The sequence below is a fragment of the Nycticebus coucang genome, chromosome 16 (genome assembly GCF_027406575.1).
Source record: "Nycticebus coucang isolate mNycCou1 chromosome 16, mNycCou1.pri, whole genome shotgun sequence".
Classification (NCBI taxonomy): domain Eukaryota; kingdom Metazoa; phylum Chordata; class Mammalia; order Primates; family Lorisidae; genus Nycticebus; species Nycticebus coucang.
This window is the reverse complement of record NC_069795.1, coordinates 547,065-567,862: the sequence shown is the minus strand read 5'-3', so window position 1 is coordinate 567,862 and position 20,798 is coordinate 547,065. Positions and strand designations below refer to the sequence as shown.

Here is a 20,798-nt window from a genome sequence, read left to right as displayed (position 1 = left end):
AGAGAGAGGAGAGCTGGATACCCACCAGCCTCTGAGAGCCCACACCTGGGAAGGCGACAGGGTCTCTCCGAGGGGCCAACAGTGCCAACCTCAAAGGCCTGGCACTGCTTGGCCTGAGCTCCTGGCATGAGTGCCACACTGTGCAGATGGGATGACAGCTTCCCCAACAGGGCTCCCCAGCTAGGTTGCCCCCCTGAGGCCGGCCCTGAGCCCACAGCTTCCCTCTGTGGGCACTGCCTTGTGGTTCCTCTGCCATAGGATCTACCTCCAGGGCACAGCCAGGCCCCATGTGCTCCTTGTCAACAGCTCTGCTGACACCTTTCAGTGGATGGCCTTTCATCTCCAAGACAGCCCTCACTGGCTCCCAACCCAACACCCCTCTTGGTCCTGGCATATTCCCAGATGCTGTGGTCCTGTGGCACCCCCCTCGCTGGGGGTTAAGGCTGCGAGGTCTCACTGACCCTGCACCACCCACGACTACCACTGTGCAGGGGGATCCCCATGCCTGCAGCTGACTCCTGCAAGGCCTCCATGGGCCCTGCCCAGCTGTGCTCACCAGAGGTAATCGGGGATCCTGGAGACGTGTTCCTGGAATGCAGCAGAGGCTGGCCCGTCCACGTACCAGCGCACCAGCATGTTGATGGTTTTCGAAATCTGCAGGAGAAATGGCAGCACAGGATGTGAAGGGCCCAGATGGATGGGCCCCTTCAGGGTGGGGCTCCAGTTCCCTACCAAGGCAGTGGCATGTGGTCTGCCGTAGAGACAGCACCAACAGAGAATAGGGCCCATGAGGTACAGGGACAGAAGTAGAGGCAAGAGCAGAGTAGAAGGGATGCTTGCTTCCCCTTTTCCTCAGAGCAGAATATTCTAGAGGCTCTTGACTTTCCACTTATAGATATCATGAGTCAAGACCCAATTTCAACAGCATTTTGAATGTGTCTGGTACAGCCACACTCTATGTGGGGGTGAGCCATTACCCACAGAGGTCCGTATCTCTGCTGAGTAGAAAAGTAGGGATACCCTGCAGGCTCAGTTATGACCTGAGGTGGTGTCCCCCTTGCTGGGGGCAGTGCCAGGGTGTCACTCAGGAATGCAGAACCCTGTGGGAGTGTCAGAGAACCCCTGGGCACCCAGGACATGCACCTCTACAGCACAAAACGCATCCACATCAGCCCTCCACCAGGCCCTAGGCAGAAGCACTGAGTCCTCTGGCCAGGTGGAGAAACCATGAATGGCCCCAAGGCCCTTCCGCCTCCCACCCCGGGCATCTCCATAACCCGAGAGAGGAGCAGGTGACAGTGTTTGGGATATTCTCCCAGCTGGCCAGAGAGGTCTCAGAGAGGTCTCTCCCTGGGGGAGCCACAGAGGACACTCCCTGCTCAGATTGGCCTCTGGGCTCCTCTCCAGGGGTTGCCATTGGGCACTGGGAAGGGCACTGACCGGGCCAATGCTGATGCTCTTGGTGAAGCGGTCATCAGCCACGATGTGCTCATACAGCTTCTGGGTGGCCCACTGCCGCAGACGAGTGCTATGGTGATGCTCATATAGGTTGAGGAGCGCTGTAGGACGTGAGGAGTGTCACTAGATGCCATGCACCAGCTCCCACCTAACCTCACCAACCCCTGACCAGAGTCTTAAGGGACTCCTGTGAGCATCTGTCCAGCTCAGCGGACCCCATAGGGGCTGCTCAATCCCAACCTTATTCGCCAGCCCAGCACCTAGGAGCCACCCACCATATAGTGTGCGGAGTAGCCAGCTGTGTGGCGTGTACAGCTCATCAGGTGACACATTGTTCCTCTGTGCTGGCCAGTCAATGCTGGCGAAGTCTTCCACATAGAGCTCCTAAGGGCCCAAAATGCTGGGTGAGGTGACTGTGTCTCCCCACACCCTGGGCCAGAGGCACCCTCCCCAGCTGCCAGACCTCAGGGCCCAGGGCACAGCCAGGACTGACCCTGCTAAGCATGAAGGTCCTGCCACCTTGGCCAAGGTAGGGCCATCTGAGAAGCCAACCTAGCCCCAAGGGCCCATGTAGGCTCTTCGCTCTGCCCTCCTCCTCCACCAGGGCACAGCCTAGTGACATCCTGCACCTTGACCTGCAGACACAGCTATAGACATGGGCCAGCTTGGGGAGGGGGCCTTCCAAATGTGGGGCAGCTGCTCCCAGTCCCACAGCACAAGTTCCCTGGGCAGAGGAAAGCAGAGACCCCACAGGGCCCTGTGTGGTTGAATTTTAGGAGCACCCAAGGGTGTATGCACCTTCTCCCCAATAGAGTCTTACCTGGCGGAGGCTCTGGACCAGCGGGTCCTCCAGGGCCTGCAGCCGCCGGGCATAGCAGTAGCTCATGGGCAGGTACACCTGGCGGCAGTGGCACCAGAGCGTGGAGGGGTGTGCAGGTGCCCAGTCGGGAAACAGCCTGGAATGACAGCACAAGTCAGGGCAGACCCAGGTAGCATGCTTTCCCCTGCTGTCAGCACAACCCCTAGAGGACACTGCTATCCCTGGAGTCAGCGTAGCTACCACCTGTCCCGGGAGCTGACAACTCTGAAGTGAGGTCAGCATTTCATATTCTAAAGCCAAGCACCAAACCCCTGAACATTTAGGGTTCTCTGTGGGTTTCTTAGTTGTGACAAATGTGCCTTAGTAACATAAAACACTCTGGGCTATTTTTGCAACTTTTCTGGAAAGTAGAAACTATTCTAAAATTGAAGTTTATTTTTAAAAATGTATTTTAAAAACTGTAGACCAGGGCTTGGCACCTGTAGCTCAAGCGGCTAAGGCACCAGCCACATACATCAGAGCTGGTGGGTTCAAATCGAGCAGGGAATGTCAAACAACGTCATCAACAATGACAGCCACTTCAAGGCTCCTCCACTCACTTTGGAGCATGTTTTTGACCATGCTCCCAGGCCCTCCCACCTGCTCCTTGCACGTGGGTAAGGCGGAGTCTAGACACATCACCCGACATGCCCACAGGACTCAACCTGCAGGCAGTCCAGGGACCTCACCACTCCCCGCCTCCTCGGCATCCATGCCTGCCCAGCACCTCCCAACATAGCTGTGGGATCAAGCGCTCGGCCCTTAATCAGGGCCCCACTGTCCTCTCCTGAAGGTCCTTCACCTTCTGCCTCGCCCCCACTGTCACCTAACATAGGTGCCCTCAAGCTGCTCTGACCTCCCACTCATGGGCCGGGGCCTTGCCTCTCAGGATGTGCAACATGAGGGGACTTATATGCACAGGAGTATTTCCTGGGAGACATTCACAGCTTTCCTTAGATATTCACACAGTGTTAAAGACACTGGTCACAGACATCAGATGATAAGGATTGAGTGCCTTATTTTTGCTTATTTTGCTGGGTTTTCTTAATAAAAACCACTCATCTTTTAAAGACACACAAGCATCCATGGTGAGGTGATGTCTGGGGTATCCACCAGCAAGAAGCTGGGGTGCCCTTCTCCACCTCCATAGGTGCCCTAAAACTCCCATGCCAAGACCACTCAGTAGTCTGCCTGCCTGACAGCTGCTTGCCAGAGACCCCAGCTGTAGCCTGCCTCGGGCACCCCCAACCATGGTGCCTCCTCCCTCTGGCCCCACAGGATGGTCATCCCTTGCCAGGTGACAGAGGAGAATGACCTGCAGTCATCACTCCGCACTCGTAAGGCAGCAGAGACCCAGCCACTACATACCACATCTCGGGGAACAGTGTGTTGAGGCCTTCCCAGCTGTAGACATTCAGCACAGCCAGCCAGAACTTCCCCCAGGAGGGCACAGCCACGGCACCACCTGGGGAAGAGCAGGCCTGGTCATCTAACCCTATCTGTGAGGTGGACCCATGTGCCCTTCCCACAGGGACCATGGCACCCGCTAGTGATCCTGCAAACCCAGGTGGAAAGCAGGTTGCAGAGCAGCTCAGAACTGCCCCAGACGCTGGACAGAACCAGCGGCTTTCCCAGGAGTGGGTGTGTCCAGGCCAGCAAAAGGGTCTGCAGTCTTCACCCTGAGAAGGAGCACATGAAGGTGGCCACCCAGATAGGTGTGGGGAAAGGGTCTGAAGTTTTCACCCTGAGAAGGAGCACATGAAGGTGGCCACCCAGATAGGTGTGGCAACACCTTGGTGCCACAGTGCCTGGAGAAAGTGCTGAGGGCAGTGAGAGGCACCACCCCACCTGGGGCCAGCTTCAACTGCCCCATCTGTGTCCCTACTCAGCAGATAGGTCCTGCATAGGCAGCAACAGGCCCAGAAGGGCTCTGCACTCTGGCCCCATGTCCAGAGCCACCTCCAACAGCACCTGGCCAGTCCAGGCAATAGCAGCATGGTCCTGCCCCAAACCTAGGGAGCAAAAGTCAACAAAGACCATGAAGCTGCAGATGTAGCACAGCCACAACGCCTGCCTTGTGGGTGGGTCCAAAAGTGCGGTGGGATGCAGACAGCAGCTCTGCAACAGTGAACTAACCACACAGGGACAGGCCACGGAGGATGAACATGACATCTCATGAGAATGCATAACGTGACACATCACCAAGTCTGGCAGGTCACAAAGAGATCCCAAGCAGAACTGGGCTTTGCTCTGGGCCTCAGGGGTCACAGGGGCCACAGGAGCCTCGAACCCTCCGCAGGACTGTAACCACCTTCAGAGCCCACAGGCGAGGGGATAGCAGCCAGGCCAGGGCCCAAGACAGCCAGCTCTGTGCCCACTGCCTGCCAATGGCTGAGGTACTTCAGAAGGGAGCCACCACACATTCCTTTTCCCACAAGCAGCAGATTAACCTGATGCTTTTAAATCTTTGCCAGTTCAGGGAGAAAAGAGAATTATCTGGTTGTCTTAATTTGCTTTCTAAAAAATTGTTGGCAGGTCATCTGCTCTGTGCACATCACTATGTCCACAGGTACAGCTCTGAGTCCACATGCAAGAGCTTGTCACACAGTCAACATGGACCCTGGCCCAGCACACACTGCACAGGGTGTTACCTTTCTTTTTTCTTTTTTTTTTGAGACAGAGCCTCAAGCTGTTGCCCTGGATAGAGTGCTGTAGCATCACAGTTCACAGCAACCTCCAACTCCTGGGCTCAAGCAATTCTGCCTCTGCTTCCCAAGTAGCTGGGATTACAGGCGCCTGCCACAACGCCTGGCTGTTTTTTTGGTTCCAGCCGTCATTGTTGTTTGGTGGGCCCGGGCTGGATTTGAACCCACTAGCTTAGGTGTATGTGGCTGGCACCTTAGCCACTTGAGCCACAGGCACTGAGCCAGGGTGTTACCTTTCTTGTGAAGAATATTCCGGGCTCGGACCAGGTCAGGATCGTCGGGTCCAATGCCCAGAATCCTGAGACACACGTAGTTGAGCGCAGTCCCAAACACAGTGGATTTGTCCTCAATGTGCCTATAGGAGAGAGAAGCAGTGAAAAATGGCACCTGTCCTTACTTTTAAGAAATGCTGGGTGGCGCCTGTGGCTCAAGGAGTAGGGCGCCGGTCCCATATGCTGGAGGTGGTGGGTTCAAATCCAGCCCCAGCCAAAAACCACCAAAAAAAAAAAAAAAAAAGAAATGCAGCAACCCTTTCAGAGAAGTTTACTTAGAAAGGTAAGAAGGCAGCTGGTCACGGTGCTTCACGCCTATAATCCTGGCACTCTGGGAGGCTGAGGCAGGATGATCCCTTGAGCTCAGGAGTTTGAGACCAGCCTGAGCAAGAGTGTCTCTACTAAAAATAGAAAAACGAGCTGAGTGTTGTAGTGGGTGCCCATAGTCCCAGCTACTTGGGAAGCTGAGGCAGGAGGATGGCTCAAGACCAGGAGTTTGAGATTGCTGTGAGCTAGGCTGACATCATTGCATCTACCAGGATGACAGAACAAGGTCCTGTCTCAAAAAACCCCAGAAAGATAAAACCAGAAAGCTGACAAGCCTGATACCCAGGTGACACGACAGCACTGCAGGCCCACAGCACTCTCCAGTGGGAGCTCATGCACCTGCCAAGACACTGAGCAGACTCCAAACCACCAGACAGGACCTGCGTGCCCCTCCCGCCCATTTCCCAGGCCTGAAACCCCATGTCTAACCTGAGGGCAGACCATCAGGCTGGGCCTTTCTACCCCAAAGCATCTGCTGCCCCAACACAGTCAAGGGCACTTTCTTGTGCCTCAGTGAGAAGGGCTGACAGTTTTCACGTGTGGGTCTCAAAAGTTTCCCAACTGGCCACAAATCCTATTCATAATACAGAGCATAAAGCTGAAACTACCAGGTGGCCTCTAAGCCACTGTCCTGCCCAGCTCCTACCTACCCCCTTTCCAGGAGAAACCCAAGCATCTCCATGAAACACACACACGTGGACATGCAGTGACATGGGGTTAGGCAAACTCACAGGCCCCAGCCGCCATCAGGGAGCTGCACTGACCGCAGGTACCGCACAATCTCTTCTCTGTACCCAGCAGGCAGAGGGATTCGCGCCACATGACATGTGATCAGGAGGCCTGTGTGGAGGGAGACAGTCCTTGCTGTGGACAGGCAGTCCCTACTGCCGAGCCCAGGCCACTTCCTCCTAAGGATCCCACCCAACAGGGAGGCATTCCTGAGAGTCTTCTTCCCAATGAAATGAGCTCCTGGGAAGCTACTGGGCCACGATCAGGGACTTTAGCAACACCATGGCTGACACACCCTACCTGGGCCCCCCAGAGCCCACCTGGGCATGCCTGCTCCATGACAGCAGCCAGGTCAGAGAAACAGTAAACACTGCACTATACTTCAGGGGCCTCCCCAAGTGCCCAGAAGGTCCAAGAGGGACCAGTGTTTTAAACGGTGGGCCCTCCATGAGGGGACAGCAGCTGGGAAAGAAACACCAAGTGGGTCACCCCGAACGGGGTTATGCCACACTACAAACATCAAGGGAAGGGAGTAAAAGCAATATTATCCACAAGGAACCTTCTATTCCTAGCCTGGTGCTCCTGGCCACACTTCACCCCCACCCCAGCATTGGGCTTGATCAGCCCTGTGTCCATTGCACATGCCACAGGATGGCCTCAGGGCAGACCCTCAATAAGTGCCTACACTTTTGGCTCAGCGGCAGCAGAAGCCTTGGGGGATGAGACACACACACTGAGGGGCCCTGGAAGATGGGAGATGGACCCAGAGATATTGCACAGGTTCACATGAAACAAGCCAGCCCCAAACAAGCCCACCTTTGCTGTGACAGTTACAATGCTGTTAAGACAGGGAAACGAGGCTGGGCACAATGGCTCACACCTATAATCCTAGCATTCTGGGAGGCTGAGGCAAGTGGATTGCTTGAGCTCACAAGTTCAAGAGCAGCCTGAGCAAGAGTGTGACCCCCTTCTGTACTAAAAATAGCGAGGTATTGTGGAGGGCACCTATAATTCCAGCTAACTGGGAGGCTAAGGCAAGAGTACCATTTGAGCCCAATAGTTTTTTTTTTTTTTCTTGAGACGGAGTCTCATTATGTTGCCCTCAGTTGAGTGCTGTGGCGTCACAGTTCACAGCAACGTCAAACTCTTGGGCTTAAGCAATTCTCTTGCCTAAGCTTCCCAAGTACCTGGGACTAGAGGCGCCTGCCACAATGCCCTGCCATTTTTTTGTGGTAATTGTCATTGTTTAGCTGGCCCAGGCCAGGATTGAACCTGCCAGCCTCAGTGTATGTGGCCATGCCCTAACCACTGAGCTACAGGCACTGAGCCAGAGCCCAAGAGTTTGAGATTGCTATGAGCTATGATGCCATGGCACTCTATCAAGGATGACAAAGTGGGGTGGTGCCTGTGGCTCAAAGGAGTAGGGCGCTTGCCCCATATACTGGAGGTGGTGGGTTCAAGCCCAGCCCCAGCCAAAAACTGCAAAAAAAAGGATGACAAAGTGATACTCTGCTAAAAAAAAAAAAAGACAGGAAAACATGTGCAGGTATGTGGGGAAAGAGCCAGCATCTTCCCCATTTTACAGACAGGGAAACTGAGGCACAACCAGTACATGCTGGAGCTGGAGGCTTGACCCTAGTCAGCACCTCCAAGGCCACTGGGCCATGCTCGATGGGAGGATCATGGGCCCCAGGAGCATTTTCCAAATTAAAGCAGGAAAAAGAAGGACTGGTCAAATCTCCACCAGCCATGGAAGAACCTGTCACAGCACCTAGAATGCCAAATTCAACCCAGGAAAGAAGGTCTGTCCACAGTCAAGAGAGAACAGAAAAGTCCTAACCCACAGCCTATGTAGGGGGAGGGCCTGTAAGCTGGGTCCAGAGCCACCGCAGCAGTACAGTGACCCCTGGGACCAGGCATGTTCCAACCTGTAACCTCTAATTTCCGTGTCTCCAGTGAGACAACACAGGCCAAGCAAGGCTGAGTCACCTCTTGACTGCCTCCCTATGGATATCTCCGAGAATAGTCTCAATGGGCTGGAGTGAGGCACAGGGAAGGAAGAGCCACTTGCCTTGTCCTCAAGTCCTAGGACAGCAAGACACAGTACCATACAGTGCAGGTAGCAATGGGGTGGAGGGACAGGAGCTGGACAGCATCCCAGGGCCCCCAGTCATGGGGCCTGGAGTAAAGATGCTCAGCTTCCCCACATGCTTGATGCAGCTTGTTCTACAGACTAAAGGATGCACAGGCCTCAGCTGGCACCCAGAGTCTCACAGTCTTTGTTCTGGGACTGGACAGTTAGGACGAAGGCAATCTAGATGTATAAGTGGACAGAGAGCCAAGGAATGTTTGAAAAAGAAAGACAACAAAGGGACATCAGAACTTTAGATCTAATACAAAGTTTTAATTATTAAGACAGTACGGGTGAAGAAAATGTAGTCCTCAATAACAGTTACCATTAAAACAAACCCTTGTTCCCAAAGAATGCAGGTCACTGAAACAACTCGATTACAAGTCACCAGGGAAAGGTCCTACTGCACAAATTCACAGGTGGGAACCTTCCAGATTACATGACTATTTCTGCAAACATTTGCAGGAACCAAAACAGTCTTGTGCAGCCGAAGCAGCTCAGTACCAGGGGTCCAAGCGCTGTGCCCCACTCCTCACAGGTCTGCAACTGAAGCTCCCTTGCAGGAGCTCTCTTCTAGGCAGGTCAGAGTGGTCATCAGCTCTCCCCCACCACCCTGCCCACCTACAGCCCCTCCACCTGGAGTGCCCACCCCTTGCCCTGAGCCGGTAGAACCCACCCTCCTTCTCCCCCACCGAGGGCCCCTGTGCTTCCCTGATAGGATCCTTCTTCTCCTGCACAGGGCAGCCCTCACCAGCCCTCTTCTGTGTGAGCTCCTGTTTCCCCAAGAGCCTTGGCCAGGCTAGGCCATAACCAGGGTGGCCTCACCTTTAGGCCAGGGCATGTGCTCCTACCTGGCAGGAGGAAAAGCGGGCCACCATAGTCACCAGCCCAGTGCCCGTCCTCAGCCTGCAGCCCCACATAAAACGTCATCCCGTTCAGAGCTCCCTCATGGGACGTGTGGGCTTTGGGCAAGTCCTTAAAGTAATTGTTCTGCAGGGAGAAAAATCAGAGTTGAGGGGCCTGTTGCCAGCAAGAGGACCCCTTCTCACTCATAGCCCAAGTCAAAAGAGTGAATCTAAATTACTTTAAAAGTTTCCACTGTTTCAATCAACAGTCTGAAACTCTTTGATGACAGCATCACACCCAGCACAGTAGAAGGACAATTCCTGTTCTCTATTTATTTATTGACACAGAATCTCACTTTATCGTCCTTGGTAGAGTGCTGTACTATCACAGCTCACAGCAACCTCCAACTCTTGGGCTCAAATGATTCTCTTGCCTCAGCTCCCAAGTAGCTAGGACTATAGGCGCCTGCCACAATGCCTGGCTTTTTTTTTTTTTTTGTAGAGACTGCGTCTCACTATGGCTCAGGCTGGTCTCTAATTCCTAAGCTCAAGGCAATCCACCTGCCTCAGCCTCCCAGTGTGCTAGGATTACAGGCGTGAGCCACCACTGTTCTCTTGGTTTTACTTTCCAGTTACTCATTTGCAAAGTTCTTCACAATTTCTCCAACACACCTTAACCAGCATGCCTAGCGCTCCCACCTCTCTCAGGAAGGCCCAAAGGGCAGCACAGCAGCTCCCAGGGAGGGCTGGGCCCATAACAGGTGACCAGGGAGACCCTGTCTACACTGCACACTCCCTGAGTACCTGAATTTCTCCACAGAATGCACACAAGGAAAACACTGGATTAAAAAACTTCTTTTGTGAATAGACACAAAATTACAACTATCTTTGCAACTGTTCTGTAAGTCTAAATTATCTCATAATAAAGTGCTAAAAACAAAACAAAATTAGAAGTCTCTTATACCCAGCTTAGTCAGGAATGGATCAAGGCAAAAGTGCTTTTTCAGGTCAAGCCCTAATTCAGTTCCTGTGAGAACCAGCCTTGGTGGCAGTTGTCACTGGCCACACATCACACAAACCTGTGGTAACAAGAAAACAACTCTCCACTTGTTGCCTGTGGGTCAAGAGGCTAAGGCGCCAGCTGGATCCAGCCCGGGCCCACCAAACAATGACGGCTGCAACCAAAAACTTGCCAGGCATTGTGGCAGGCGTCTGTAGTCCTAGCTACTTTGGAGGCTGAGGCAGGAGAATCGCTTGAGCCCAGGAGTTGGAGGTTGCTGTGAGCTGTGAGGCTCACTCTACCCAGGGCAACAGCTTGGGGCGGGGGGGGGCGGGGGAGGAGGAGTGGGGGGAGAAGGGGAAGGGAAGAAAGAAAGAAAGAAAAAGAAAACAACGCTCTTCACAACTAGCTTTTCAAGGCGCCCGGCCGGTGCTGAGGTTCCAGGTAGGTCCCGGTCGCCAGAGACCGAAGCAAATGGAGCCACTTACCGTATCCAGGCCCAGGGAGTGGGCTTCCAGGCCGGTCTGCTCCCGGCCCGGGTTCTCCTCTTCCTTAAAGTAAGTCCACACCTGTCTTCCCCTCTCATTGCTGAGTCGCCAGCGCCTCAGGTCGGTAGCGGGTTCCGTCTTATAGGGTCCCCCTCTGCGGCGCAGACACCTGAGCAGCGCCGGGCTGCTGGTCACCAGGTCGCGGACCTGCCCTGCCAGCCGGCCCCCCGCGTCCCTGCCCTGCCCCTCACCCACAGTCCGGAGCGCCAGCCTCCAGCGGCCCGCGGCCCCGGCCCGCCCGGTCTTCAGGCACCTTGCCGGCTGCCGCACCCTTACACAACGGCGCCCCTCCCTTCACCACCCTCGACCACCCAGCACGCCCTCCGCTGCCCAGAACACTGGAACTCACGTGCCCTCCGTCATGACAGCTACACTCGCTCTGCGCTGGGAGCAGTCCAGAAGGACCACCAGCCCTCGCCCCGCCCCCTGCCGCACCACGCAGGCGCGCGCGACACTCCAGCCCTGGTGGGCCGATGCTCGCACAGCCAATCAGAACACCGCGGGGACGGGTTCGGGGTGCGCTGGGCGATTGCAGTGGAGGAGCGCGCCGCGCCACCACGGCAGGGGCGGGGTTCAGAGCCAGGGCTGCTTAGAGGGGCGGAGCCTGCAGAGGAGGGGAGGAGCCTGCAGAGGAGGGGAGGAGCCTGCAGGAGAGGGGCGGGTTCAAGCGCCTTTTGGGTTCCGCTTCTACCCCGTGCGCCGGGTTGAGGATAACTATGAGGGGCGTGTGGGCGGCCTGGGAGGAGGGTCTCGCCCAAGGCCGGAAGGAAAGGAAAATGATAGGAAAGGAGGCTCAAGCGCGAGGAGCGGCCAGAACAGAGGCCGGTGCAGGGAAGAGTCCCGCGCTGGAGGAGCCACCGGGGAGGGGGTGCGGCACTGGCCAGAGGCGAAGGAGGGTGGGGATGAGGCAGCTGGGGGGTGGGCGTAGGGGCGCGAGGGGGGATCAGTGAGAGTGGCTCCATGGAGGGCTGCAGGAGGCCCTGAGAAGGAGCTGGAGGGGGAACAAAGAGGGGGCTGCAGAGGGCCCTGGAGATGGGATTGAAGGGGGAGCAGAGAGAGGGCTGCGGGGGGGGGGGCTGATGGTGAGAGCCCGCGTGGGGAGGGAGCTCGGAGCAGATGTCCCGGGAAGCGGAGCCCCGCGGGAGGGGTAAAAAGTGAGGCTCCCATAGGACGGGCTCGGTCATAACAGGAAAGCAAACCAGAGAGAGCGAGGCCGGGATCAGAACCCAGTCGTGGCGGGAAGAATGGGAGTTCCCAGAGGGCGCCCCTGAGAGAAAGCCGGTGTGTTGAGGCCTGAAGGCCACAGGTGCCAAGAGCCCCAGCCAGGGGAGAAAGGGGCGACTTCCCAGGCACCTCGTGTCCTCCCTGGGTCCCCGGAGCTTAGCGTCCTCAGGAGCAGTGAACGTGAGAGTCCGTGGCAGCAGGTGCAGGCAGAGTGAGTGACCATGCTTGAAAGGGTCTGGTGGCTGGGCTTGGGGGTGGGCATCTGTTGAGAGCATTTGGTGGGGGACATGGTTGACATCTGATGTCATGCCATGGCATGTTTCTGCCCCTTACTTCAAATGTCACCCCTGCCTAACCATGCCAGGGTAGCCTACAGGAAGCCAGCAGGGAAGCAGGTGGGGGATGGGGGAGTGGGCAAAAGAAAAAACACTCCTACCCACCCTTCCCCCAAAGAATAATGGGGCCAACCAAGGACAATCGCCTCTTCCTAGCCTAGTTCAAAAACACATGAAGTAGGCCCAGCAGTAAGATGGACATCAAAGTAGCTTCAACAAACACAGCTTGCCACAAACACAAAGCTCATTTGGGGAACAAGGCTTGCACCTGCAAGCAAAGGGGTGGCTCCTGCTCCACTGCAAGCCCCACAAGCACATCCTCCAGCCTCAGGCCATGGAGATGCCTGATCAGTCACCTTGAGCCCACTGCTCCCCACATTCACCAGCCAAATGAGTGGCTCCACTTCCCCAGGAGTAGAGAAAGGCTGGATGGTTTCTCCATGGAGGGCAGAGAGTTCTGGGTGAGGTAATGACAAATGAAAAAATCAAAGCACTAACTCCAGGAAAAATCTAAAGTACCTGTGGAAAAGGAATTGTCACAACCCTGACAAAAGTGCAGCCATCCTGAGAGGCTAGCTAGTGAGAGAAAGCAGGTCAGAAGCCAAAGAGCATGGTCACAACAGCTCCTCCCCACCCTCCTGGGGTGATGCTTCAAGGCCAGCAGAAGGAAAACACCAGAATCTCCTCCCCTAAGGCCTGGCCAGGTGCAAGATCAACAGGGATCAGTCTGACACAGCTTCACTCTGCAGAAAAGGTGACTCCCCTCCCCACTTACAACTGCACCAGTCTGTCTTTTGAAACTGAGCTGAGAGCTGACTCTTGGTTAGATGCCACTCTGCTCTTTCCTAATAAAGCCTTTCTTATCCTTGCACTGGTTGCCTCTCCTCACAGACACCCCCTCTTCCCCGGACTCTACACGTAAACCCCTCAGTACTCAGAATGTAATTGTAAACCACCACAGGGCTCAAAGGTGAAGCTACACATACCATCATACCAAGCCCGGAGAACAGTTTCCACCAATGTTGTATTAAACTCAAGAGGAAAGGTGTGTAAGAGCGCTAACTCCTCTTCCACTGCAGGAAGTCGACATCAAGATTAAGAAATAGTATTAAGCCTTTATTGGCAAACGTGAAGCTAATCACTGAAAGAACACAGGAGGGCTATGTGTTTGGGGAGGCAAGGATTGGCTGATGGTCTTGGAAGAGGTCCAGTTTTCTTAGTGAAATAACAGCAAGGTCATCAGCTGGGAATGCTGGAGATTTGAAGCATGAAGGAGTCTTCTTAGTCTGAGAGATACAGGATTTACAGGATTACAGTCAGGAGATGCTGAGTGCCCATTTAAGACTAGTGGTCACACTGAACACTACCACGTCTATTCATACCTCTCTGAGAATGTGCATGGACCCACGTGCCAGAACTGGTAGCTGGGAAGTATGGCGGGGCAAGACACGGTGGGGCAGAGGACAGTGCAGAGCTAGAGAAGAGTACAGGGCTGCAGATGGGACAATGCCTGAGAGGACACAGCCTAGAGGCACCGTTTGTTGTGTGGCCCCATGAGAGGAAGAGGGCAGCAGGGTCACACCACAGAGATCCTTTCCGCCTTGTTCTGAGTGTTGTGGGAACCAGGCCTTGAAGGAGATCAAACAAATGATCTGGTCACATCTTCTTTTAAAAATGACTTGTGGGCTTGGCGCCCATAGCAGTGGTTACAGTGCCAGCCACATACACCAAGGGTGGCAGGTTTGAACCCGGCCCAGGCCATCTAAACAACTGCAACAAAAAAATAGCTGGGCATTGTGGTGGGCGCCTGTAGTCCCAGCTACTTGGGAGACTGAGGCAAGAGAATCTCTTAAGCCCAAGAGTTGGAGGTTGCTGTGAGCTATGATGTGACAGCATTCAATAGAGGATGACATAGGGAGACTCTGTCTCAAAAAAAGAAAAAATTGTAGGGGAGTTCAAACAAGATCAAGCAGGAATCCTGGAGTGGCTGCTGCAGGTGTCCAGGTGATGCCGAAGGGTGTGAGCCTTAGCTTATTGGCAGTTGGTGTGGAAAGAGGGGATAAATTTGAGCAATATACAGAAAGAAGTACTTTTTCTTGTTTGGAGACAAAGGGTCTCACTCTATCACCCAGGGTAGAGTGCAATGGCCTCATCACAGCTCATTGCAGCCTGAAACTCCTGGGCTCAAGTGATCCTCGCACTTCAGCCTCCCAAAGTGCTAGGATCACAGGTGTGAGCCTCCTTACCTAGAGGATGAATCACCTGTCACACACAAAAAGCGTAAGCTGCACACTCCCAGCCTGTCTGGTGAGCAGTGGTCTGAGTACAAGACAGGTGAGAATGCTGAAGACTCCACACAGTGAAGCTTTTCATTCTGAAACTGGGAAAGACCTCACCAGACATTAGAATGGTTTATTTGCATGATTAATAATCACATTTTCAACAGTGCATCAAGCATCTGAGAATAACATTATTTTGAATAAAAGCAGAAACTCTTCTGGACAGATCCCTCCCCTCAGGCCAGGCCACTCAGATGTCCACCATGTCCAGCAGTGCAGAGAGGTGAAGTGCAGAAGCCACTTCCTCATCCCTCGAGCTCTGGATCAGCTTTTCCAGGTGCTTTAGCCGTTCAGTCAGAGACGTGCCCGTTGCTGCTGCCAGCTGCAGCTGTCCGCCTGTCCTTTCACTCTGTTTAAATAAAAAGAAAACCAAGACCTGTCCTCTGTGAAGGCACCAACCTGGACCACACAGTGCCCTTGGCCTGTTCCAGCGCAGGCAGCCAGGACCACCAGCACACTGGCTGCTGCTCTGCGTATACCATGAACGACTTCCAGTGACATTTTTATAGAAATCACTGTCAGAGGCTGCAAACTGTTCCACCACATGAATGTGCTGTGGTTACCTAACCACACTCCCATCTTTGGACATTTAGGCTGTTTCCTCCCTTAGGCAGCATAATTAATGCTAGAGTGGACATTTTTACATTAACTTTTGTGAATATCTAGTCATTTCCTTAGGGCAGAATTGGTGTTTGCCAAGCTGATAGGCACCAGTGCCAAGTAAAATACTTCTTTCTGTATATTGCTCAAATTTATCCCCTCTTTCCACACCAACTGCCAACAGCTCTCTCGCTCTCCTCCCTCCAGAAGGGCTTTCCCAATCTGTCCGGCCACATGTCAATGCTCATAGCTCTGGGTTTTGTTCCCTTAATCGCTGAAGGAAGAAGAAAGGGAGCAGGACTGTGGAGCCAGTCGGATCTGGCTTTCACAAGCAACTCTACTACGGCCTGCTGAGCGCTCCTGGGAGAGGCTCTTGCCTTCTTGAGCTTACTTTCCTCATTCATTCACTTTACTGAGGAAAAGTCAATCCCAGAAAGTCTGGATGATACCACAGCTGAGAAGTGTGTGCTCCACAAACAGAAGCTGCTGTTCTGGCCAGGCCCTTACAGTCATAGGTCTTACTCATCAGAGACTGTTTCAATTCCGTTCATCATTATTTCACAAGCAGAAACTGAGAATTGGGTCTCTATCACAATGACATATTAAGTTTAAGAAAAGGCCTAACTGAAGCTGGTAACTTATTGGTTATCATAACCACATACCACTTAGGTGACCATGGTAAGCACATACCACTTTATCCACCATTCCCTTAGTCTTAGATCTAATGTCTACGCCAAACGCAGGCTTTCCTCCTCACCTGCTGGCCAGCAGCCATGGGTGTCTGCATCACAGGCTCCAGAGTCTGAGGAAGAGACACTAGAGTCTGAGGGAGGTAGAGGGGCAGGGGAACTGCCTCTGGGAGTACACCCGAGCCCTCAGACAACCACTGCTGAAGTCGGGCCTCAAACCTGAAACAAGATGTGGTCATGGGTTCAGTCACGAGAGCACCAGGAACAAAGTTCACAGTCATATCCCTTTTCTTTACATACATTCTGCTTTTTACTAAGGACAGAACTAAATTATGACAAATGAGAAGTAGAAAATACTCCTTAAAAATGTAGTATCTTGGCTGGGCGCAGTGGCTCATACCTGTAAATCCCAGTACTTGGGAGGCCGAGGTAGGTGAATTGCTTGAACTTATGAGTTCAAGACCAGCCTGAGCAAGGGCGAGACCCCCCACTTCTAAAAAATAGCTGGGTGTTGTGGCAGGTGTCTGTAGTCCTAGCAACTTGGGAGGCTGAGGCAAAAGGATCACTTGAACCCAAGCATTTGAGGTTGCTGTGAGCTGTGATGCCACAGTCCTCTTTCCAGGGTGGCAGAGTAAGACTCTGCTGCAAAAAAAAAAAAAAAGTAGCACCTTCCCTTTAATTTACAAATCCAATTAATATTGAATAAAAAAGGTGGCATTAATCCCAAACCAACTCTTTCTCTGTGTTACTTAACATCATCTGTAATTCTCTTGTTTGGCATCCAGTCTATTTGATTTATTTGGGTTTGAGGAGGGTACCTGTGGACACTGCCTTCCCCCTGGTTTCATTTCTCAGTAGACTGTGAACAGGGCCAGGAGGTGAGCACCAGGGAAGGTGCTCCTGGGAGGGTCAACCCCGCTCATGGCCCTTGCTCCCCAAGGCAAGGTGTGGTAGTCACCTGTACTGCCCCACACCAACCATCGTACTTCCTTTACACTAGTAAATAAACAAGAAATGAAACTGACTTCAAAGATAAACAGTAAAAAACATGTTCTCCAAGGCACTCCCATGCTCTGCTCACACGCAACTACTACCCTCAAGGCTGTCCACCCGCCCCTCTGAGCAGCCCCTCCCCAAGCAGGACCCAGGCGGCCTGACCTCCTATTCTCCTCCTTCTCCAGGAGCAGCCTGCTGGACAGACATTGTGCCAGGAGCTCCTCAGCGGAGGTGCCTCGTAGCAGTTCCTCTGTGCTGGGCACTCTCCGCCCATGGTCATGCTCTGTGTTCCTTGTTCCTTTACGGTGTGAGTGAGGCAATGGGGCAGGAAGATTGTTTGCAGGATGAAAAGGCTTTACCCCCAAACTGCAAGTATATGGTTTGAAATGTTTATGGTTAGGAAAGAGGAAGGATTCTTACAGCTTCAAGTAAGGCATGTAGACAAAGAGCCACACATGTGCATTCACATGTAAGAACACATGTGCCCCAGGCCCGTATGCACTGCCAGGATAGACCATGCACCTCCCAGCTCCATGCCTGCCCCATGCCTCCCCCCAGACCTCCCTCCAATCCCCGCGCCGGGTGGCAACCCCGAAACACAGCAGCTGAGAGAGACTTGTCTGTTTCTCCAGAAGCTTCTGCTCTGGGAGCTTCTTGCTATGTGTCTTTTTTCCTACCCCAGGCAACAAACAGATCCTCCCACTTTCCCTAATACGGGCAAGGACCTTATTCAGCCTTTGTATTAAGCCCTTCAAGTATCTGGAGAGCATCTCAACGTGGGAGGCAGGACACCTACACTCTTCTCTGAATACACTGCTACCAGTCCTTCCCCACTGCCTTGGTGTGATACGTCCAGTTCCATTTCACAACTCTGTGTTGACCCATTACCTGTATGACCCCTGGTCTTAAGACTGTGGCTTTAGGCAGAGCACAGTGGCTCATGTCTGTAATCCTAGCACTCTGGGAGATTGAGGTGGAAAGATTGTCTGAGCTCAGGAGTTCAAATCAGCTGAGCAAGAGCAAGACTAAAATACTACTAAAAATAGCTGGGCATTGTGGCAGGCAACTGTAGTCCCAGCCACTTGGGAGGCTGAAGCAAGAGGATCACTTAAGCCCAAGAGTTTGAGGTAGCTATGAACTAAAACACCCTGGCACTCTACCCAGGGTGATAGACTCTGTCTCAACAACAACAACAAAAAAAAAGATCGTGGCTTTACTCTGACCAGGCCTGTGTGAACTTCACTTAGTTTTCTCATCCACTGCTACATTTGTTTTTTCCTGCACATTTTCTTATCCTGATGAATTTTAGAATTAACTTGTCAATCCCAAGGGAAAAAGTTGTTTTGGGCTTTGATCAGAAATGCCTGGACTTCATGGTAAGAGAACTGACATCTCTACAGCATGGGGTCTGTCTGCCACGAGGTCTGGGCCCCTGGTCCCCTCTCCCATACACGCGGTGCCTAAGAGCTACAGCTGCTCCCGCCATGCATTGAAGCCACTGCTGTGTATACTATGGGTCTGCCTGAGAACCCTGATCAACTCTGAAAGGTTCTCGAAGCTTGACTGTTAATTTTCTTGAATTGACAACTGTACCGTCTGGAGAAGACTGTTTTTCCCTCCTTTCAGGTATTTGTGCCCATCTATCCCACGCCTACACTGGCTAGGACTGCCAAGATGATGGCGGACAACAGGACCACAGGCCCTGACTTTGGTGTTTCGCATAAGCTACCAAGTATGACTTCTTTTTTAGCAGTTTTATGGTAAGTAGCCTTATCAAGTTAAGAAATTTTTCTTTTTTTTTTGGCCGGGGCCAGGTCTGAACCCACCACCTCCAGCATATGGGGCTGGCACCCCCTTCTTACTCAAGCTTGATAAGAAATTTTATCAATAATGGATATAAATTTTAAGCAATGTATTTCAATTCTACTGACATCATCACGCTTTCCAAGTATGGCAGCAAATTATACTAATAGATTTCTGCCCACTCGTGAGCTAGACTGCACATGCTAACATTTTACTTGGTATTTTTGACCCAGGGTGTGAGATGTCTCTGCCCTTTCCCAGTGAGGAATGACTTCAAGGACAGGTTCATCTGATGAGTAAGATGCTTGTGACTTCTCTCTGCTTTACAATAGTTTCTACACATGGGAGTGATCTGTTCCTCAAGGTGTATCAGTCTCCCCAGGGTGGGCTGGATTCCACGCATAAGACATTTTCTTCTGCTTTGGAAGAAAACAGTGCAGTTTAGAACAGCACAAACACGCACACACACAGATCTCACCGCCCCTGACTCAGCTGTAGCTCCTTCTGTGTCTGCAACCTGGCTTGTTCCCATGACAAAGGAACGTCATATTTCTTCAGATCATTTTTAAAAAAATATACACATATCTGACCATCTTTACTCAGTGCCTCTGAAAAAACATGAAAAGATAAAAAGAATATTAAAAGAGCAATAGGTGACTACTTGACATTTGCTAAAATTCACTGATTTAAAGACAAGCCTTTGTAGTTAATTGAAAGTCAGACACTTCTATGACCTCCACACTCCAGTCAAGTACCCTCCAAGTGTCCCCGTGCTGCTCAATGTCAGGACAGGCTTCTGACCTGACTACAGCAGAGTCAGGATGACCACTCAGAGCCATAGAAGCTCCCTGAATACCAGCCTGGGGCTGCCCTGCAGCCTCCTGAAAGTCAGTAAGAGAGGGGTTGTGACCCGGGGGAAAAACGTAAACACCCTCCTCTGCAGAAACAGAAGCGGGATGGAGGTGCTGGCCATACCACTGAGCTCACCTGATGTGATGGGCAGCCGGGGGGGTGTCCAGTCTCGCAACCTGTGGTTGACACACAAGGCGATGATGTCGTCCCATGGGACCTCAGAGACCGCGGGCCCTGCGCCCAGGCTGGGGTTCCTGCCCTTCCATCTGCGGTAGGTCCTGCGGAGCAGGCTCTCTACTTGGGACTGCAGCACAGGCCGCGTCTGGCGTGAACTGGGGATCTGGGCGGCATACTGCACGACCATGGAGCACACAGGCAGCCAGGGGGCTAGAGAGACAGCACCAAGGGCAGGTAAGAATCCACATGGAATGTTCTGAACTTTCTGTAGTTTCTCAGGAGAAGGCAGCTGTGTAGCTGAGAAGTCAGCTTTCAGATCCCAGCCGCGGAGGGAGAGGGTGGCTCATGCCCAGGCCAGGGCAGCAGTCACCTGGAGGTGTCGGCAGTAGAGCCCCCCCAGAAGCCCATAGCCCCGGCCTATGGCAGTACCCAGGAGAACTTGGTCAAAGTGTCTAAGCTGCTTTCAGGGACCCCAACTCAATTAAGGTAGGAGGGCTCTAGCCCATTTGCTCCTCTCTGGGCCCCTTCAGTAATAAGCATCAATTAGACCTACTGAAGACCACACCTCACAACCCAGATAGGGCCTAAGGATGTGCCAAGGCCCTAAGTGCAGCCCCCTGCAGCCCATGCTGTGCTGGGCTGGAAAGTCTGCATCGAAACAGCCTGGAGGCCTCAGGCAGCCATAGCCAGGGCCAGACCAGAAGTTTCTCTGACCAAGAGCCTGGTACTAAATCAGCACTGGGTGCCGTGGCCCCAGCAGAGACACTGGCTCAGATACAGGGCCATGTGGCCCCATGCTCTCCTCAAGCCTATGTGTTCCAGAAAGAGGGCCCTTGTAGGGCAGGCAGGATTTAGGGCTAGCCTTGCCCAGCAGCGCTCAGGGACAGCTGTGTCCTAGACACTGGCCTA

At 53.1% G+C, this 20,798-nt stretch overlaps 3 protein-coding genes across 7 annotated transcripts in view; 1 reads left to right on the top strand and 2 right to left on the bottom strand.

Moving 5' to 3' along the window:
• The window catches only part of LSS (lanosterol synthase), a 28,368-nt gene extending 17,043 nt beyond the window's left edge, over positions 1-11,325 (bottom strand). For 2 of the 5 annotated variants that reach the window (XM_053564678.1, XM_053564676.1), the window contains exons 1-10: positions 11,224-11,325; positions 10,815-10,983; positions 9,333-9,471; positions 6,353-6,461; positions 5,256-5,377; positions 3,686-3,782; positions 2,279-2,414; positions 1,734-1,842; positions 1,441-1,559; positions 557-654 (exon numbers count right to left, since the gene is read on the bottom strand). In XM_053564678.1, coding sequence (XP_053420653.1) covers positions 557-654; positions 1,441-1,559; positions 1,734-1,842; positions 2,279-2,414; positions 3,686-3,782; positions 5,256-5,377; positions 6,353-6,461; positions 9,333-9,471; positions 10,815-10,983; positions 11,224-11,237 — 1,112 coding nt within the window. In that variant the 5' untranslated portion in view covers positions 11,238-11,325. Of the gene's footprint in view, positions 1-556; positions 655-1,440; positions 1,560-1,733; positions 1,843-1,951; positions 2,106-2,278; positions 2,415-3,685; positions 3,783-5,255; positions 5,378-6,352; positions 6,462-9,332; positions 9,472-10,814; positions 11,158-11,223 lie in introns of those variants that run through there. The other 3 variants (XM_053564679.1, XM_053564680.1, XM_053564681.1) reach the window with 3 other exon arrangements.
• Positions 1-20,798, top strand: part of COL6A2 (collagen type VI alpha 2 chain) — a 137,267-nt gene that overhangs the window by 95,829 nt on the left and 20,640 nt on the right. The window lies entirely within an intron of this gene.
• The window catches only part of MCM3AP (minichromosome maintenance complex component 3 associated protein), a 42,121-nt gene continuing 36,152 nt past the window's right edge, over positions 14,830-20,798 (bottom strand). Inside the window, exons 25-29 of the mRNA XM_053564664.1 lie at positions 19,848-20,099; positions 19,339-19,468; positions 17,220-17,423; positions 16,130-16,280; positions 14,830-15,121 (exon numbers count right to left, since the gene is read on the bottom strand). Coding sequence (XP_053420639.1) covers positions 14,963-15,121; positions 16,130-16,280; positions 17,220-17,423; positions 19,339-19,468; positions 19,848-20,099 — 896 coding nt within the window. The 3' untranslated portion in view covers positions 14,830-14,962. The remainder of the gene's footprint in view (positions 15,122-16,129; positions 16,281-17,219; positions 17,424-19,338; positions 19,469-19,847; positions 20,100-20,798) is intronic.